General features: G+C 36.1%; 1 protein-coding gene across 1 annotated transcript in view; it reads left to right on the forward strand.

The window, feature by feature from the left end:
- The window catches only part of AcCoAS (acetyl coenzyme A synthase), a 43,452-nt gene that overhangs the window by 19,648 nt on the left and 8,487 nt on the right, over positions 1-15,317 (forward strand). The window contains exons 2-10 of the mRNA XM_083144640.1: positions 3,353-3,548; positions 4,212-4,338; positions 6,706-6,854; positions 7,007-7,122; positions 8,023-8,215; positions 9,472-9,605; positions 12,324-12,513; positions 13,376-13,565; positions 14,870-15,115. Of these exons, the coding sequence (XP_083000766.1) occupies positions 3,353-3,548; positions 4,212-4,338; positions 6,706-6,854; positions 7,007-7,122; positions 8,023-8,215; positions 9,472-9,605; positions 12,324-12,513; positions 13,376-13,565; positions 14,870-15,115 (1,541 nt within the window). The remainder of the gene's footprint in view (positions 1-3,352; positions 3,549-4,211; positions 4,339-6,705; positions 6,855-7,006; positions 7,123-8,022; positions 8,216-9,471; positions 9,606-12,323; positions 12,514-13,375; positions 13,566-14,869; positions 15,116-15,317) is intronic.

Genomic DNA, 15,317 nt, shown 5'->3' on the forward strand with positions numbered 1-15,317 from the left:
GACTAATTAATGATAACAGGCTGAATATACTAAGAAACAAATTAAAAGATGTTGATTGGATTCATTTAATTTTCTCAAATGCAAATGTCGATGCATTATTTGAGAAATTTATGAGCACCATCTCTGATATATGTAACGACTGCTGTCCTAGAGTCCAAAAAAAGGAGAAACCAATTAAAGCTAAACGCGAACAAAGACACTTAGGTCAATGGTATAATCCACACTTGAGTAAATTAAAAATCTTGCTTATGATGTATTATAATGGATTTAAAAATGGTAACACAGATAAGAGCAGATATATCAAATTAAGAAATATTTACAGATCAGAAATTAGAAAAGCTAAATGCACAGCAAATGATAAATTTATTAATAACTCCAATAATAAATGCAAAGCAGCTTGGAATGTCATTAAGGCAGAATTAGGCAGAGGGAAACCCATAAGAAAAGAAAATGTTCCGATTACTCCAAGCGAATTTAATGATTTCTTTGTCAGGGTAGGTAACAAATTGGATACAAACCACAATTCTATGAATCAATTTGATTATGAATATAATAATCTCATGTCACAAAACATCGGTAACATTTTGACTGACTTCCGGTGGCATGAGACCCAACCTGATGATATTTTAAAAGCAGCACAAAAACTAAATAATTCAAAATCGGAAGACTTTTATGGAATGTCGAACTTTATTTTAAAAAGAATCATTGATATTCTACAGTACCCACTTTGCATTCTCATAAACTGGATGATGTATTGTGGGCACTTTCCTTCCTGCCTCAAGCTCTCGGTTGTCATACCCGTGTATAAAAAGGGTGATAAATCGAGCCCCGACAATTACCGTCCTATATCACTTGTTCCCATTGTCTCAAAAATTATAGAACACTGTTTATATAATCAACTCGATAGCTATCTCACAAATAATAATTTATATACAAGTGCACAATATGGTTTCAGAGCCCATTTATCCACTGTGAAAGCGAATGAAACCATTGTTTCCACAGTGTTAGATGCATTTGAATCCAAACTTTCTGTAAGTGCAACACTTATCGACCTGAGTAAAGCCTTTGACTCTGTTTCCCATCAAATATTAATAAAAAAATTACACTTCTATGGCATCAAAGAAACTGAACTTGCTCTAATAAAATCCTACTTATCAAATAGACAACAAATGGTCACTGTAGACAACATAAAATCAGAATTCTTAAATATAGAAAATGGAGTTCCACAAGGTTCTGTCCTCGGCCCATTGTTGTTCAATATTTATATAAATGACTTACCTAATATTATTCCTCATAAGACTGTTTTATATGCAGATGATACCACATTCCTTACGGTGGGCAGTGACAAATTTACAGTTGAGAAGCTTGATAAGGAAATAGAGGAAAGGTCCACTTTTTGGTTTGAAACAAATCAACTTACAATTAATGAAAATAAAACAGAGAAAATATTTTTTACATTAGGAAATGGCCATGAATTGACTTCTGTAAAACTTCTTGGTTTACACTTAGACTCCAAATTATCTTGGGAGTCGCAAACAAATCACCTATGTTCCAAACTTGCCAGGGTGGTATTTCTACTTAAAAAGCTTAGAACATGCATTAGCAAGGACTTGTTGCTGCAATCATATTATGCATATTTTCATAGCCTTCTGACTTATGGAATTCTCTTGTGGGGAAACTCATCTGGTGCTGGGGATGTATTTATCTGGCAGAAAAAAGCTTTACGAAGCATGGCAGGAGTCTTTGATCAGTCTGTTTCCTGTAAAAATCTCTTTAAAGAACTAAAGATAATGACTGTGCCAAGCTCATATATATTTACCTGTCTAGTGTATACAAAAGAAAATGTACATAATTATAACGCAAGACACACTGTGCACAGACACAATACAAGATTCTGTTACAAGCTCGACACACCATCAATCAGATTAAGTAAAACACAAAATAGTTACAAGTATTTAGGAATTAAGTTATACAACATGTTACCAGAAGCTGCTCACAGTGTCTCTCTTAAAAAATTTAAAAGTGTACTTCAATCCTGGTTAAAAGAAAAGGTCTTCTACAATCTAGAAGAATTCGAAATCCATCCCAAAAATGATTTAATATTCTAGAATGTATTGTATTGTTTATTTCCTGTTTTATGAATTATTGTTATGTATATTGCCACTGCCATATTTATATTATTTCATCGTCACTAATATTATAATTGTCTTATGTCTATGTACTCTTACTTTATATATGCATGTACTCTCATATTAGTATCTATAACATATTGGAGTTCCATGTAATCCCCCTCTCTATATATAATTATATATTTACATATATACAATAACAAATATGTAACCAATAACTGACGACATCTATTGCATTGTACAATGTCTAACGATGAATAAATATATTGTATTGTATTGTATTGTATCCCACCTATGAAACAATCCTTTTGTAGTCTTGTTTAACCCAACTGTGTACCTTACCTAGCCACAGGAAAGGTGGCAAAATTTAGTAATTATCATGGTTATGATTGTTATTATTCAATAATAAATACTATAAACTAACAGAAATAATCTAATTTTGTTCCGAATTCATTATTATTACTGAAGAGACTTCTACTCTACCACCAGATGAGTGAAGATCAAGCATCAATGTTTTACATTATCCTTTTACATTTCACACAGTTAGTCAACTGTGAAATGCATAGTTATTGTATGTTGTTAGTAACTTTTACACACAAAAGTTAGGGGAAAATTATCATAAAGTGTGTAAAGTTGTGAGACCTTTCATATGAAACTCTAATTTTTGGAACATTGAAAACTCTGGAACTATTTATTCTTTAAATCAAATGGTAGAATGATATTTTATACTAATTTTTTCGATGAAACACAGTTTTTACTTCAGTTATTCTGTTTGAATACTAACTAACAGAACCTTAGATCTGTTGTTCCCAATAAAAATAACAAGCCTTCTTCTTTTCTGTAACTCCAAATGAACCAATGCCAATTTCCAATGAGGGTCGATGGACTGTTTCGACATTGCCCACAATGAAAATCCTTCCCAGATAGCATGTAAGTTAACTGCAAGTTGTATCGACATTCGATTGAACTTGCAGTTAACTTACATGCTATCTGGGTTGGCATGTCAATGCCACTAACCCATGTATTGTGTATGGTTAAGAAAGATGTGACATCACAAGCTGCATATTTCCCTTTTTTCCATCATTAACTTGTGTTGGTTAGACTTGAAAGAAGTATCAAACTTCTATTGAATTAATATTCTCACTCAATATAACTTTCAGCTTGAAATGTTGATAAAACTTATACAACTTGCTTACTGTGATTTGATCCCTTTATCATTTTAGGGAAGGCAACGATCCAGAAGACTATGGCAGAATAAGCTACAAGAAGCTACTGGAAGAGGTGTGCAAATTTTCCAATGTTCTCAAATCAAAAGGTGTAACGAAAGGAGACAAGGTTGCCATATACATGCCCATGGTTTTGGAAATTGTAATAGCCATGCTTTCATGTTCCCGAATTGGTGCAGTACATTCTGTTGTGGTAAGTATAAATTTAAACTCTGTGTTTTAATTGAAAATATTTTTGCAACCCACAATTCTCTTAATTTATGACTTGATCAGCCACTTTGTTGGCAGAGCTCTTATGATTTTTCTTCAATTCAAGTATTGGGTATTTTGAAAGTATGGACAAAATTGGAAAGTTTATTTAACAGTGTTAAACAGTGGCCGAATTGGAAATAAATTACTGCCGGTATGCTCGTATGCAAAGGTCAGTCTTTTGATATAACCCCTTTTTTTTATGATTTCTTAAATAATACATAGATTCTCATTCTCTCTCTTTTATCACCACATAAAGATATATATATATATGAGCGAGTAAATGTTGGCCATTGCGTAGTGCCTTGTATGATCAGCTCCAATAAATAAGTACCAATTTAAAAATTTACTACCAGTATGCTTTTTGGCATTTTAATTTACTACCAATATGCCATACTGGGTCATACCAGCCCAATTCGATCACTGGTGTTAAAGTTTTCTTGAATGATAGATCTCTCCATACCATTAAAGGGATGAAGATTTTTCTGTCTAGTGTTCAGACTTCTTTCATTTACTTGTAAGATGTCTTTGTCCTAGCCTAGTATTATACATTCTAAGTAGAGAATTATTTAAATTGCTGCTAATTTTTTAATCATATGTTTTTCAGTTTGGAGGGTTTTCATCTGATTCATTAGCAGAACGAATAATGGATTCAAAGAGCAAAATCTTGATCACAGCAGATGGCGTTTGGAGAGGACAAAAGCTATTGATGTTGAAGGAAGTATGTGATGATGGTGAGTGGCAGAAATGGGAAAAAATGTAAATGCATTAGAATTCGTAGTGGTTAATCAACTTATTTTTAGTGATGTTAATAATATGCGGAAGGCCCTGTTGTTCGCCAATGACTTAGTAATATGGGTAAACAGGAAATAATTAGTACAGACAGAGCTTGATAGTTGGAATAAGGAAATCAGAAGAGCAGGAATGAAATTCAGTGCAGAAAAGAGCAAGGTGCTAATAACAACAAGAAACAGAGCCAGAAATGTACCAAGAATAAAGATGGAAGGAAGAGTTGAGGGTAGTGGAGAGCTTCAAATATCTAGGAAGCATAATTGAGAGAAGTGGAAGAATAGATGAGGAGGTAAACAGAAGAGGACAAATGGGTGGTGGACTCTATCAAAGCATTCGAAGATTAATATGGAACCGGGATGTACCTATGAAATGCAAGAAGTTAATATATAACACATACTATGTGCCAATAATTACGTAGGGAGCAGAGACTTGGACAATGACAGAGAGAGACAAAAGAAAGATGCAGGCAGTGAAGATGAATTTTTTAAGGAGTATATTGGGGAAGACTAAAAGGAATAGAATAAGGAATGAGGAGATGCAACAGACAGTAGGGGTGGTGAAGCTTCAGGACAGGAAGATCAGACACAGATGAGATGGTTTGGACACATGAAGAGGATGGATGCAGAAAGACTACCAGTAAGAGCTTACAATGCACAAGGAGTGGGAATAAGGCCAAGGGGGAGATCAAGATGTTGGTGGAAAGAGCAGATAGTGGAGAATGTTAGGAGAAGAGGACAAGATTGGAACACCGTGGAAACAGAGGGGTGGTGGAAGACCAGGAAAAAATGGAGAGGCTTGACTTCTATGCCAACCCAGCCAGAGGCAGGAAACTGCGTATGATGATGATGATGATGATGATGAATATGTGGCATATTGTTGAGTTGGAGTATCAAGTCCACTTTGTGTACAGATAGGCTCATTGGGGCTGGACCTACAGTTTAAAGTGACATCCAAACAACTATGTATCTTCACCGGGTACTGAGCCCCTGAATTACAAGATACTGTTACCACTATGTCATCTGGTAATCATCATTACTTCTTAATTTACCCAGTACTGTATGGTATTGCAATGCCATACAGTATCCCTGGTCAAGCATGTGTTATTTTTGGTTACCAATGAGGCTCGTACCAGTGTACAGCCTGAATGGTAATCACTTTAGATTGAGACATACCTGTTTCCAACTACTTTCCCCTCTTTCCATTTTTCGCTATGTGCACTAATAATGGGGTACAGGGTTGTCTATGGAACCACACATTTGAATCACCCGTGATTTCTAATAAATTTCTAATCCTATTTTAAAATGTTGCACAGTTATTAAGTAATAGTGTATGTATGACCTACAGTATAATTTTTAAAAGAAATTAAGACCCATTTTTGAGAAATTGACTATCAAATTTTTCTTTATACCACCTTCATTTGTTTTTACCCTTACTTAGGCATATCATGTCTCGTGTGAAAGAGCCCTTCAAGACCTTTCCAATGCAGTCACGTTCACTTCTATAGGTGCTTTGAATGCCGAAATATTACAATTTAAAGTTAACAAGATTTTGAAAAAAAAAATGGTCAAAATCGCACAGTTTGCACTGCAGCCCTGTAATTTTGGAAATACAAAATATATGGATCTGCAACTTTGCATATTTTTCTACCTCAGAATAGCTCTTTGAGTGTGCCAAATTTCAAATGAATCAAAATATGTGAGGACCAACGATTATTCTCCGTGAAATAAGTTTAGTAATTATCTACAGAAGTCTAAGTCCAGAAATATGTGGTGGTTGTCCAATTTTGACACCTAAGGAGCAGCCGCGAAATTGTTAAAATTTTCCTAGCTTAGGGAAGATACAACCCCCCTGCATCTCCCTTCATTTTGAGCACTATTAATGTTTGTCATTATATTTGTGTATTGAATATGTTATTTGGGAGGAATGCACTCTTAACCAGTTTTAGTAATTTGAAGACACGAAAGTAATAGGTTTGTTCATTAAATTTAAAAACTTAGATAACACCCATCATAATTTTAAAATAATTTAAGGGCTCTGGAGTAAAACATAAGTGACATTTTGGTCATTATTTAGTTACAAAGTACAAAGAGCCATCCTTCAATTTTCGAGTGTAATTGCCATGTCATACAATTTGCATTGGACTCAGTGAAGCCTTCTTAAATTGGTAAACACAACAAAAAAAAATTATCTACAGTATAGCTTCTAATAACCTTTTTTCTTAATGAACTCAAAAATGACCACAATGTTTTACATCCAAGCCCTTCATAATCTACAGTTAAGAAGCTTATACATTCAATATTTTCTTACAGCTTTAGAGAAGTGTAAGAAACGTGGACACGAAGTGGATGCTTGTATTGTGGTTCGACACTTGGCAAGGTTGTATTCCGCTCTGAGCAGAAATGGTGATCAGGAAGAAATTGAAAAATCTCCTGAGAAGAGAAAAGCATTTGATAATAAGGTACATTTTCTCTAAATTTTCTTTTATTTGTGAATCTATACTTGCTATATATTTAATTCTAGTTTAAAATGCCATTGTAAATTATGAGTTATGTCATTAAACAACATTGTCAGTACTTTTTCCTAACAATGACAATTTATTATTGTCAACAGGTGTCATGGGATGAAGACAGAGATTGTTGGTGGCATGATGAAATGGACGATGTTTCTCCATATTGTGAACCGGTGTGGATGGATGCCGAGGACCCACTATTTCTATTGTACACAAGGTAAGGTTGATTTTTGTGTTATAGATGCATGCTTTAAAGCATTCTCTTGCCCAGGGGTGTGTTTGTGGGGGTGTTACATGCCTCCAGTATCTTAAAGGTGAAAAATCAAAGCATCTCTTTTGAATGATGATGAAATGAAAGAAAACTCACAATGAGACCGAATACAGCAGGAGTATGAAGTACATTTGGGGTTAGGCAAGCAACTGATTATGCTGTTGATTTTGTTTAGTTTACTTTGCTTTACTTCACTTTTGGCTAACTGCAAAGATGAGGATGAGTGATGATATGATGAAATTGATAAAGGGACATTCAGAAAGAACACCCATGCCCATGCTGGGATTCAAATCTGGAACCCGCTGGTGTCATTGCACGCTGTGCTAACCACTACACAATAGAGGTTGGCGCAACTTGATTATGATTCAATTTCGCACATATGTATTTATAGAATAATAATAATTATAGCTACCATTATGAAATTACAATATATGCAAGTTCAAACCTCCAATAAAAAAATATTTTTAAAAATATTTTTCTTATTAGTTTCCTTCATACAATAGCTGTTATTTTATATATTTTTATAGCTTCAGTGCTTAAATGGGGGATAGGAGCGTGTGTGTGTGGGGGGAAGGGGATGCTATCCCCTAAGTTAAGTAAAATACCATGCAACATCCCCCAGTTGGGATAAGTGTAAGAAAATGCATATGCATTTCCCCACCTACGGCATATTGTTTTCATATTAATTCATCCCCACACCTATTTCCAAACTTGACAAGGCATATCCAGAGTCAGGAATTTCCACTTCAATCCATCTTGGGCAAATGTAGGAATACTGTATAATCGTTAGTCAACCTTCTTCCATCATATTCTTGTGCATCTAACGGTGAGTTTATTTTCTTTCAGTGGTTCAACAGGCAAGCCAAAAGGTGTGCTTCACACAACAGCTGGGTATTTGATTTATGCAGCAACAACTTTCAAATATGTTTTTGATTACCACCCAGGAGATATATTTTGGTGCACAGCTGATATTGGATGGATAACTGGTCACACGTATGTCTGTTACGGACCACTAGCCAATGGTGCAACATCAGTGATGGTTAGTTCATATCATATCACTTAAATTTTAAGAATGCAAATTATATCATGCACAGCTATGGGCAGTTCTGGGTTGTAACAAGTCCATTGAAAGTCAATAGGATTGTTACAACCCAGAAGTGTCCATGACTGTACAGGGCATTCAGAAAAGAATGGTGGGTTTTGTAAGTGATTCAGCAGCTATTTACTACCTTATACATATGTAACCTGAGTTTCTCTGTATTACCAGCCATTTGTCATTTTGTTTGCATGTTTTGTGAATTCCAACAGAATGCTGAATGTGATTATCTGACTCAATTAATTTTGTCACTTCTGAATTGGAAATAAGAATACAGTTTTGTGTTTTTATAATATTTGGATGGATTTGAGTAGCACCATATTGGCCCGAATATAAGCTGCCCCCGAATATAATTCGCACCGTAAAATTTGAGGGAGCGAAAATAAAAGAAAGATGATACCCAAATATAAGCAGAGGAAAGAAAATACCGGTAACAATTTTCTGTAGATCCATTTTAGTAGAAATGAATACCTGTATAAGCTTAGAGAAGAACGAATTACATAATCTTAATAAAATCAAAGAGTAAGTTATCAAGAATGCCGACAGTTTTTAGAATACCCAGTTAGAAAATGCCGTGGTAGCTCAGTCGTTAGGGCATCTGACTACCATGCGAGAGACCCGGGTTTGATCCCTGACGGGGGAGAACCGGGACTTTTTCAACCTGTTCAAGTGGCTCCGGCACCCACCCAGCGTCGCATAAAGTGGGTACCTGGAGGAAACTCTGAGGGGGAAAGGCGGCCAGGGGCATGGTGCTGATCACATCACTCCCAGCTTGGGCGAGATCAAGATAGTGTGGAACCTTAACCCCACACCCCCGATATGCCTTTATGGTGTGGTGCAAAGCACAGGGGAGCACTTTACTTTTTACAGTTAGAATCAACAATGCTATTGTTCCAGTTAGAAACAACAATGCTATTGTTGGATAACATTATGATATCTACAATTCGGCCAGTGTCTACAATGCTATTGTTGCATTATCATTATTTCAAATGAGAAATCAGTACATTTTTAACAGCATATGATTTGACGAAATGTCATAATTTTTTTAACGTCGCGAATATAAGATTCATCCTATTATTTAACAATTGAAATTTGGATAAAATGTGCAACTTATATTCAGGCCAATATGGTATTTTTAACTCATGTGTGAAAAGTTTTCACAAACAAATTGTGATATTCATATCATTTCAACATTCCAGTTTGAAGGTTTACCATTCCATCCTCACAATGGAAGATACTGGGAGATTGTTGATAAGTATAAGGTGAATCAGTTCTACACAGCACCAACAGCAATTAGGGCCCTCATGAAGTTTGGTGATGAGCCAGTTAAGAAGTAAGACTTTTACTTAATCTGTTTAATTACATGAAACAGCTTATAGTTGCTACCACTTATGTAATTAATAGAGTTCAAATGTGACCTAAAGGTTATCACACTCACTTTTGTATGAGCAGTCCCATGTTCAGTTCCTCGAGGGAACTCCAAAATTTTGATGTTGAGTTAGCATTGTGAGGCCATTTATGGAGTTACTTGAAATCAATAGTAATGCACAGAACAGCCAGAAAACAACGGTGATGAGAACAATATGTTAACCACATATTACCCAATGAAAAAGACATTTAGCAGACCTTTAATAGGCTGTTTGTACAGTCTTGGACACTTCTGGGTTGTAATGCTCTCACTGAAACTCAGTGATGATGTTACAACCCAGAAGTGTCCATCATTGTACCATGGATTTCAGTCATATTTTTGTTTTTTATGCAAGTAAGGCATATTCCTCTAGAATATAAGCCATCACAGAATATTGTTAGAAGAACATAGTTATCATCAGGACTACAAAGGGGCAATTCCTCCATGTAGGAAGCGAGGAACTTCCTACAGTTCATTTATACTTGCTTCCAGTTCTCTACTTTTTAGGAGTTTAATAATAATACACGTTATAAAATTATGAACTCAATGTACGTACAATCAACTACTGTCAAGAGTTGACTGGTCCTGCTCCTTACAGTCGAAGCCCAAAGACAATGGACAGACAGGTTTGGCTGCCGTTCGCTAAGGAACATTTGCGGTCATCCTACAGACAGATGGGTGAGGAGTGGAAAAGGGGCAGGGGGAAGGTTGCGGTTTTAAAAGATCCAGCAAAGAAGCATCGAGGGGTTCCTCAATCAGTGGTGCCAACCCCATCAAAATGGTACTAAACGTAGCACAGTTTGATCTTCGTTGGCTCCTAGCATCCTGCTTATGGTATAATGGTCAAATCTAGCATAATCTGCAAACTCAAGTCCCTGGGAGAGGGAAATCGAATTAAAAGGAAGACGTTTTCAGGAAATATAAATAAAATTAGGTCCAAATCTTATTTATACTTCACCAGCAGACTTGTTTCAAATAAAAGTGAGTATGCATACAGCAACATGCTTTTTCTACAACCATGCGACGATACATCCTCTATCTTTTCTTTATCCTGTCGATTTTGTTCCTGAGGAGATTTTATGGCAGTAAATCGATAGAAGGTTGGTGGCAAACAAACCATTTTCTCAAACCCTTTCAAGTTCTATGCTGAACCCATTTCATTTGTTCATTATACACAATTTTGTGTAGTGAATAATAAGTAACGCAAGTTCAAAACTCGAAAAGTATATACATAATTGAACTTAAAACTGCAGTTATCTAAAAAAAAAAGTAATTAATAATAAATCCTAGCACAATTTAGAAGCATTTAGAATAATTTCAGAGTTTAAGCAGCACTTTTTATTATCCTCAATCCACACGACAGGGATATCTGAAATATCGTCAATACTATTTTTGTTGATTTTTATAGGTTCACATTAAAAACATTCACAGTTCAAGGGGGCAAGGGCCCCTTGCCCTATCTTGTGCGTGGTCTTCAGGTAACATTCTAAATGCAATGGATAGTATCAGCGATTTGTGCGACTGTAATTGAACACATTTTTCAAACCTTCCTCAGTTTACCATAACTTCTTCCTACACTTCAAAAAAGCCACGAGCTGCCACTGGAATTACATAACAAGAGGCTTTATATGCTTTAATATATTATAATCCAAGTTTTTTTTTTACTTTTAACCACTGTTATATAAAAGAGATTTACCAACGTTTCAGCGGCTGCATCTGCCTCCGTCTTCAGGGTAGCATGTCTAAATGGTTGCCTTGGAGGATTATTCTAGGTGGCCTGAATAATTTACCCACAGAACACAACATAAACACTAAAAAAATAGTGAACAAATTGTACAAAAATACAAACTACAAAAATCATAAACAACAATGGGACCAGGGTACATAATTCGGAAACTATCCCTCCACAAACATAAAATCTCATGCACAGTCTCTATAGACTATTCATACACATTGCACACCAACCCCGATTTACGTCAACATGCAATCCGGGGCGGTCCAGTCCCCGGTGATCAAGGTGGAAACCTAACGGTGCCAAACGAAGCCTTGATCGTGACCTCGACGTGGTCATTTTAAGAAGTGGAGCCTGGCCACTGATAATCCTGCCTGGCAACTTTGTATATACTAGAGGTCCTTGCGACAGATGGACGTGGTGGAGCCTAGCCCACCTAGAATAATCCTCCAAGGTAACCATTTAGACACGCTACCCTGAAGACTGAGGCAGATGCAGCCGCCGAAACGTTGGTAAATCTCTTTTATATAACAGTGGTTAAAAGTCCAAAAAAACTAGAATAAATTATAATCAAAGTTTTTACAAAAGCATAAATAATGATAATCAAGGTGGTATTTAATGGGGGATGAGGGGAAGAACTATATAGATAATTTGTATAATATCCCGATGCTTCATGAGTAGTTCCTGAAATTTGCTCCACTGGAAGATTTGCAGATACCATACTGATAAGAAGAAGAAACACATTGCTTTGTTTAGCTTAAGACTAGCAGTAATATTTCTAATTTTTTGTAAATTGTATTATTACTTTAGTTTGTATATATTTATTTCTGGAATCTCAAATAACTAAAATTGTATTTGCATGTAGCCGCAGTATAAAGTGATTTCTATATGAAGTTTGCTTCTTCTTCCAGATTCAAGTTGAACACATTGCAAGTTCTGGGATCTGTGGGCGAACCAATCAACCCAGAGGCATGGCTATGGTACTACAATATGATTGGCCAGGAGAAATGTTCGATTGTGGATACTTTTTGGCAGACTGAGACTGGCGGCCATGTTCTCACCCCACTTCCAGGTTGCACTCCTATGAAGCCTGGCTCTGCAGTACGTTTATTTTTATTGTATTAATTCTTTGCTATATTATATGTACATAGACTTCATTGGTCCTGTCTAGAAATTGGCATTGTTCATTTCAAGATACAAGAGAGCAGAAAGCATGCTATGTTTATACTTGATAACAGAAATAACGTTCATTTAGTTAGTAGTCTATAGTAGTCTAACAGAGTACAAAGTACAAACTGTTTTAGATACAAAGAAAATTAGTGTAAAATACAGAAACTAGTTTATTTTGTTTCCATATTCTACCATTTAACCCAAAGAATAAATTGTTTCAGTTTTAAAAATTCCAAAAATTAGTTTACATTAGAACTGAAACTTCCTCCTAAATTTTAAAGCTTTTTCCTTAAAGAAGGTACAGGTATATGTAACTTGTAATGTAAATTTGTTAATCAATTCAATTAAAAAAAAAAATTGTGTGTTTAAATTTCATGTGAGATCAGTGAACAAAATCTGAACCCTCTTTGATGGCATAGTGTTAATGTTGTCATCGTGTCATCAAGGGGTCCTGGCTTTCATTCCTGCTGGAGGCATAAAACAGTTAGATTCTCACTTTAAAAACCGCAGATTCAGTTGCAGCGAGTCTACTTGTGCATGAAAACAACAAAATATTCTGTACTAAAAGTTAATGCAAATTTTATATATATACAAATACACCAGAATTAGTTACAAATTTTCAAGAAACACTACATTTTGCACCATTCACTATTTCGTTAGACAATATTTCTCTACAGAGAGACTTCCAGATTTGGTTGCAATATCACTAGATCATGGGGGGAGACAGTGAGGTGCATTAACTTTAGTCAATGTTCTGGGTTGTATTAGTTATTAAGGTTAATTTTTCTTCTAGACTTTCCCATTCTTTGGAGTCATTCCGGCACTGTTGAATGAGAGTGGGGAGGAGATCAAAGGTGAAGGAGAAGGTTACCTTGTGTTCAGGAGGCCATGGCCTGGCATAATGCGCACAGTCTATGGTAACCATGAGAGGTTTGAAACAACATACTTCAAGAAGTTCCCTGGATACTATTGCACAGGAGATGGTAAGTTTTGTTGTCAAATCAGAGTTTAGATCTCATCGGAAAATTTTCATTCCATGCACTAAATGTTGCAATGTCTCAAAATGAGCTAATGTTGATGTTATGTGAACATTTTCTTTCTTGCCATCATAGGTTTAACTTTGTTCAGCAGGGAGCACCTGCCCCTGAAAATTTTCAGTTTTTTTTAAAAAGTTAATGGTACGTTTGTTAACCTCTTGGAATCTGAGGAGCAAAGTAATGAGTATTTTTTATGATTCTATTATTCCCCCTCCCTTTCCCAAAGTTAGGTCCCAACTTACGCCTATGCTTGCCACAGTGGGAATTAATTTGTTCAACACAATTACTTCCAAGGGTTGCCCCAGGTACTATTGAATAGAGGCTGTGTGAGATGCAAAGTCACTTTATGTAGGAATATTGTTGGAAAAATTCACCCCCTGAGATTACTCACCATGAGAATTGAACCTGGAACATCACTGCTCTAATTTGTAAACTATGCCGAATTCATGTAAAATTTTGAGAATGATGGGAAGAACCAAAGTTCCTGCCTAACCAATGGGTTATCACTCTTTGTTTGTTAGGAGTTGTAGGTTCAATACCACCTGCCCTAAAATTTCAGCATTGTGAGTGAGTTAGTTAGTGAGAGTTAGTTAGTTAGTGAGTGAGTGAGTTAGTGAGAGTGAGTGAGTGAGTTAGTGAGAGTGAGTGAGTGAGTTAGTGAGAGTGAGTGAGTGAGTTAGTGAGAGTGAGTGAGTGAGTTAGTGAGAGTGAGTGAGTGAGTTAGTGAGAGTTAGTTAGTGAGTGAGTGAGTTAGTGAGAGTTAGTTAGTGAGTGAGTTAGTGAGAGTTAGTTAGTGAGTGAGTGAGTTAGTGAGTGAGTGAGTTAGTTAAGCAAGCTGGCCTCTGTGATTTATCCACACAATCTTGCCCAAAATTTTCACAACACCCATCCCGAAATTCCTCTCATGTCAGATCTGTGATTATTGAAAAGGTAAAATTTCCTTTACACGCTATGCATTCACACTACCAAATTAGAAATTCTGGATAATTCTCTGTCAGACAACCCTAAGGGGACGTTAAAATTTTGATTTTAGTTTTGTTGTAGTAGGGGAGAAACAAAGAACACCCCTAGACTGGGGTAGCATGTGCTACCCCTGGCTATACGAAGTGTTCACAAGTGTTTCTACACATATATCTCATAGCCTTTTTCTTTGAGAGGGAAAGTTGGGAGTTGACCCAAGTAGACACATGACTAATATCAATATTTGTATGCAAAAGTTACTCTATAACATTTACTTGCCTCTTTGACAGGAGCAAGACGAGACAAAGATGGCTACCTTTGGATCACTGGAAGAATGGATGACATGTTGAATGTGTCAGGCCATCTGTTGAGCACGGCTGAAGTAGAATCTGCCGTGGTAGAGCATCCGTCAATAGCAGAAGCTGCTGCTGTTGCCACGCCTCATCCTGTGAAGGGTGAATGCCTGTATTGCTTTGTCACCCCAAATGACAATGTGGAATTCACAAAGAAGCTGGAGGATGAAATAAGAAGGAAAGGTAAGTGTGGTATCTATTGTAATAGAAAATAAGCAGATATGCCAAAGACAATGCTATTGCTAATATACATGTAACAGAGAAAGCAGTTCGTTCACAAAGATATGATATTAATAGATACATTTTGGACATATTCTTCTAAACAAATCCTACTTTTGATGAACAGACTCTCTTCAGGTTTTCGACCAAGTGAGTTCTCGAAAGA

The sequence above is a fragment of the Lepisma saccharinum genome, chromosome 23, assembly GCF_977018435.1.
Source record: "Lepisma saccharinum chromosome 23, izLepSacc3.1, whole genome shotgun sequence".
Taxonomy (NCBI): Eukaryota; Metazoa; Arthropoda; class Insecta; order Zygentoma; family Lepismatidae; genus Lepisma; species Lepisma saccharinum.